At 38.8% G+C, this 6,095-nt stretch overlaps 1 protein-coding gene across 1 annotated transcript; it reads right to left on the reverse strand.

The window, feature by feature from the left end:
• Positions 1–1,808: 1,808 nt before the first annotated feature.
• On the reverse strand, positions 1,809–4,952 carry LOC131686793 (uncharacterized). The gene is made up of 7 exons (XM_058970788.1): positions 4,944–4,952; positions 4,452–4,882; positions 4,151–4,386; positions 3,779–3,848; positions 2,784–3,655; positions 2,459–2,729; positions 1,809–2,400 (listed from the first exon to the last, which is right to left on the reverse strand). Exons 1-7 carry the CDS (start codon positions 4,950–4,952, stop codon positions 1,809–1,811), a joined length of 2,481 nt encoding a protein of 826 aa, XP_058826771.1.
• Between the last annotated feature and the right edge of the window lie 1,143 nt (positions 4,953–6,095).

The raw sequence follows: 6,095 nt of genomic DNA on the forward strand, positions 1-6,095 counted from the left end.
ACGGCATTATTAAAGAATCGATATCGCCATACACTTCCCCCGTATGGATTGTACCGAAGAAAGCCGATGCATCCGGACAAAAGAAATCGTTTAGTCATCGATTATCGAAAATTAAACGAGAAAACCATCAACGACAAATATCCGATTCCGGATATAACAGACATACTGGACAAATTAGGTAGGGCTCGATATTTTTCAACAATTGATTTAGTGTCAGGTTTTCACCAGATACAATTAGCAGAAGAAGATATCGAAAAAACTGCGTTTTCTGTAAATTCAGGGAAATACGAATTTACCAGAATGCCTTTTGGTTTAAAAAACGCACCCGCCACCTTTCAGCGAGTAATGGACTGCATACTGCGCGAGCTAATAGGAGTGTGTTGTTTCGTCTACATGGACGACATTATCATTTTCTCTAGTTCACTGCAGGAGCACCAAAACGATCTGATTCGAGTAATGAAAAAGCTGAAAGATGCTGGTCTGAAGATTCAACTAGACAAATGCGAATTCTTCAGAAAAGAGGTTCAATTTCTCGGGCACACCGTGTCAGAAGACGGAGTAAAACCCAACGCTGACAAAATCGAAAGCATAAAAATCTGGCCAATGCCAAAATGTGAAAGAGAAGTTAGACAATTTCTCGGTACACTAGGCTACTACCGGAGGTTTATAAAAGATTTTGCCAAAGTGGTAAAACCAATGACCAAACTATTGAGGAAGGATACTGAGTTCAAAATAACGACCGAAATCGAAGAATGTTTTCATAAATGCAAAAAGATTCTTTCAATGGACCCTGTGTTAATGTACCCAGATTTTACTAAAGAATTTACATTAACAACAGATGCGAGCGACTATGCTATAGGAGCCGTTCTCTCCCAGGGACCAATTGGCAAAGATAGACCGATTGCATACGCCTCACGTACTCTAAGCAAAACAGAAGAGAACTATTCAAGGGGTTAGTCGCTCAACACAAATCAAAATGTGCTAGAAAACATACGGTGTGATACTTGGTGTGATAGCATGTGCCACAGTGTGCCACGGTGTGCCACAATATGTCAGGGTGTTCAACAATTTTGCCAGCACTTGGCAACACTTTTGTTTTGAACAACTGTCAGTTACAGTTTCTTTAGCGTTTACATTTCTCTATTTTCTTAAAATATTTACCGAGATTGCAACAAGCGCGGCAGACAACGGATTTAGCGAAGACGGAAATGACTACCGAATGCAACGTTTGTTCATTTGAAAGCGATGATTATTATTATCTCATATCAGCCGTACGTTCAACCATGCGTCTGCATAGTTCACCATAGTGGAGTCACATTGTTGCCTTCAAAAATAATCTAGTTTTAAAGTCTTGTGTTATCTTCGAAGTGTTTAAATAAAGACCGTTGTAAATATTTGCAGAACTGTGAAAAAATTGAAGCAAATAATCATAAACGAGTGATGGTTTTTGGTTTTATTTAATGTTTACATTCTTAACTGTACGAATACGATGGAAGCGACATAATCGATCACTAGATCTTTTAAAACGTCCAGCCGACAATATCCAAAGCATTTTGGACTTTTTAATATTAACTACGCTTCCAGTGATCCTCCTTATTTTAAAAATATGTTTTTTGCTGTCTGTTTTGCAGTTCCTAAGAATGACTTCTCCTCCGGCTTTCGCAAATATTTTTTCTGCGCACTCGACTGGAACTTCTGCATTAAATGACGTGAAAGTAGGATCTACGCTAAGATCACAAAGAACCACTGAAAAAAAAAATGATTTGCATATCTTTTATATTTACGTATTCCGCTATTTCATTTTATACTCAACTGTTTTGATTTCTTTCCCCCTGGATATTGTTATTAGTATCGCCAACCTCGGCTTCGGGTGTGATATTAGACTTGCGTAATATCATACTGTTCGTGAAGTTGATACTTTCCGGATCAAATCCCACAGAAATGAGAAGCTCGGATGCATCTTGCGCAGCTTTTTCGATAGCTTGTTTAATTTGGTCATCATCTGGAAGTTCACAAGACTTTGCTGCTAAAGCTTTAGACGCTTGCTTACGAAGGCTCGGAAAAGCTAAAATGTTTTTTCTTCGATGAGCTATCAGCAGCTTCATTTGCACTCGTTGCATCCGTTGTTCCACATCTTTCATTGTGAAATTCACTGCGGTATGATTTACAGTGGTCATCGAACGGAGTTCACGAAAAGTAGTCTCACACGGCTGACTCGACAAGTTTTGGACAATAAACTGATCATGTGAATTATTTTTACGGCAGTTTACCATGAAATTTACAAGTCCATGGGCATTCAACTCCAAACACCAGTATACGTTTGAAGTTATGCATTGTTTTATGCTTTTCGATGATTCCAAACACTGCCAACGCCAAGCACGAAGAAAAAATAAAGCTGTCCTGCAATGCAAATACATTTCATGAATGGGATCAGTACTTTATAGATTACCGAACATACCATATAGTGCATATTCGCTCCATTGGCGAGATTTGATCTTCGATAAAAGAAATGTAAATCATTCGCATTATCTGTAAATATACAGCGGTGCCTTTGCTATCAGGGACAACTTCGCGAAGATGGTCAACTAAAGCAGGAGACATTAATTTCAACGTTGGGTCAAATTTCATCTTGTCTGCTGGATTCAAATCAGATGGATTCATTTTGTGTATCACCTTGTCGCCACGTTCTATCATTTGTCTTATTGAATCGGAAGATACGACATGATCACCTAAAATGTGAATTATTTATAATTAGAGATAATTTCCAAAACAATAAATATTACCTAAGAGCATTTGCTTCCTTGGATTTAACAGAGAGTGACGAAGCTTATTCACTAAATGCACCGTGTCTTGGATACAAACCGCGTTATTGCTCATGTTCGCTATGAAGTGATGTCCATATAATCTGCTTGCATCAGGATGAGGAAGACTTGTCCTTTCCTTCATTGCTCGTAGAAGGCGCGGATCACCATCGGACGCGTGTGCAATAACATCTACTCCAGCATCTTTCAGTGTATCCTCTATATGTTTCCATCGCCGCTTAACTTGCTCATGAGTGAATTTGTTGTCGCTGCACATATAGAGGATGCAAATAGGAGAAGCGCCTGCGACCATCGGTGTAGCCATTACAATGTAAACGTATTCCCCAACTGGGTTCTTCTCGAGATCGACGATCATTTTTTCAGCCGAACGAGCTTTAAAAAAATCAAGGATTGGCATTCCTTGGCTGTTGTAAGGTGCGACTAAACCACGCACAGAATCTGTTCGAGGTGAATATTCTGGGTTAGGTGAAATTGCTGTTCCATCCTCACTTAGTGCAACTACACGTGGAAAGTTGTTTGCATCCAAATATTTAAGTAAAGGATTAATCATCAGAACACCTTCTTGTGTTTCGTTTGTATGCGTGGCGATATGTCTTTGCACAGATTTAAGGCTTGGAAGATGCATATTGGCTCGTTTGAACTTATAGGCGCTCATCCCGGAAGTTAAAAACAAATAGGCTGCTGTATCAAGTTCGAATTCAGAATACCGCGTACCATAGTTTCTTTGAAGCTGGAACCGTTTGTTGATGCCGATTTGTACCTCAAGCAAAGGCGTGCTGTCTTTGTTGGACTCATCAAAGTTTAGTTGTTCGCTTGGTTGTTCGTTATTTTCGCTGCAACAATAAAAATGCTTTACTCTAATCGCAAAAAATTATGTTTTCAGATTTTCAAACGATACTAGATAATAATGTATTTATATTTTAAATGTTTATTACTTGGAATTATTGATAACATACTCAGAATGATGTTCTAGCTGTACGTCTGAGCGACCTTCGTGTGCATCGCTATTATCAATGTAGTACGTCTCTAGAATGTAAGGATGCAAGTTCAATTATAATACAGGATCGAGATGTTAAGATAGTTACCGATTTGTTCATCTTCAAGCCTTTCTTCATTGAATGAGTCTGCGTGCTCTGCTCTAGCTGCATTCGAATGATCTAGCATGATGGAATTCAAATATGATTTTAGTTTCAATATACATATAGTGAACAAAAATTCAAACATACTACTGTTATCAAATCTGAAGTTGTTATCATTTCCTGAACGGCTATCTGCAACACCATCTGTTTCTTCAGTTTTGTTAGATTCGACTGTTCTGCGTCGCTTACGCTGCGAATTCTCTGGAATTTGATAATGCATGGTGTTGCTATGACGTGTAAAACTGTATATGTGCCAGTTTTGTCTTTTATCCATGGAAAATGAAAGCTTCGAACTCTTCCCATCAGCTTGGCAAATCGGACACAGAGCTTCGGCTCGAAATGTTCCAGCACCGTCCGTGAAAATGGTAACTTTGAAATATTTTAACTTCTCCAAAAACTCATCATAGCTGGAATCCTCGATACCCCTGGTCAATTATGTTTATTGAATATTAATCAATTTACTTTATTTTAAAATGAAGAAAAAACTTACTGGGATGTAAAATGCAGCATGACTTTATCGCACAATCTTCGAGATTGTTCCGCAGCATCCGCTTCATCCAGCTCAGTGGAAACCGCTGTAGCAGCAGACGATCTTTTTCGTTTGATGAAATGTTTGATCCCCTTAATCTTCATCACCTCAGCCAGGTCAAGTAAGCACAGCACTTCTCCATTCATGAATTTGAAGTTCTCCGGTTCGTTGGCGTAAGTTCCCCCATAAATTTCACTCAGCGGTGTTCCGCCAGCAGCTGCTTCCTCTCGCAAACTCCCGGCCATAAGCTGCATGTCCATCTCTATTCCACGGATCGTTGCGGCGTTTAATTTTGCAAGGGACTGACTACAGAGGTTTTGTTTTTTTAAAATGTTCCTGATATGTAGGTTAATGGTGCCATACTCGGCTTCGAGTTGGGTCCAGAAATATGCCTGTAATCAAATCAAGAAAAGTGATATTGACCGACGGATTTATTATCGGTGTTAGTCCTACCTCATCCATTGCTTTTTAACCGCTTAATTCGATGACTAGTTAGCTTGCAACTCCCGCGTAAGAAATTAATTGCAGCTACAACGGCTCTACAAGACAATCCAAAGTTTCAGATTCACAACAGCGAAAATCACAACAAACAGAATCATGGGTTTCTATGATTATTGAACAACAGCGGTGCCAGCGTTTGCCTTCTATAACTGAGTTGTCAGAAATGTGCTCGAGTGTGCCTCACTGTGCCACACATCGTAATAAAGGGTGAAATGACTGTGACAGTACTGTGAATCGTATTCTTATATCGTGTTGACGTAGTTCAAATAGTGTGTATGGCACATTGTTCTAAGCGACTCACCCCTTGGAACTATTGCACTACTGAAAAAGAGCTATTGGCAATCGTGTGGGCCGTGAAACATTTTCGACCATATCTGTATGGGAGAAAATTTAAATTAGTAACGGATCATCAACCATTGACCTATTCTCTAACAAACGCAAACAGTAAGATCGTTCGTTGGAAACTTGATCTAGGCGAGTTCGACTACGAAATTATGTACAAACCCGGTAAGCAAAACGTCGTTGCCGACGCTCTTTCAAGAATAAATCCTACAATAGAAAACCAGACAATAAACGCAAACTCTCAAGATAGCATAGAGGTAGAACCATCCTCAAGCGAAAGCGACGACCTGGAAACAATTCATTCGGCAGACACGAGCGACGATTATTTTATACCATGCACTGAAAAATCCATTAATTCTTTTAGGAACCAAATAATTTTAAAAATTGGTCCCAAAGACATAACATCTTACGAGCAAATATTTCCTAAGTATCATCGTCATATAATAACAAAACAAGATTATACAGAAAAAGATATAATTGACATCTTCAAAAATTTTCTTAACACCAAAGGTTCAAACTGTCTGAAAATGCCAATTTCACTCACCCAAATGGTTCAAGAAACATACAGAAAATACTTTTCAATTAATAAAACACATAAGATTCTCATTTCAGAATTACTCCTAGAAGACATAAGGATGGAAGACCAGCAGGACGAAATTATCCGAGAAACCCATAACTATGGCCATAGAGGCACAAAGGAAAATAAAAACCAAATATTACAAAAATTCTTTTTTCCACAGCTCGACAGAAAACTTAAAATTT

This window comes from Topomyia yanbarensis, chromosome 3 (assembly GCF_030247195.1).
Source record: "Topomyia yanbarensis strain Yona2022 chromosome 3, ASM3024719v1, whole genome shotgun sequence".
NCBI lineage: Eukaryota > Metazoa > Arthropoda > Insecta > Diptera > Culicidae > Topomyia > Topomyia yanbarensis.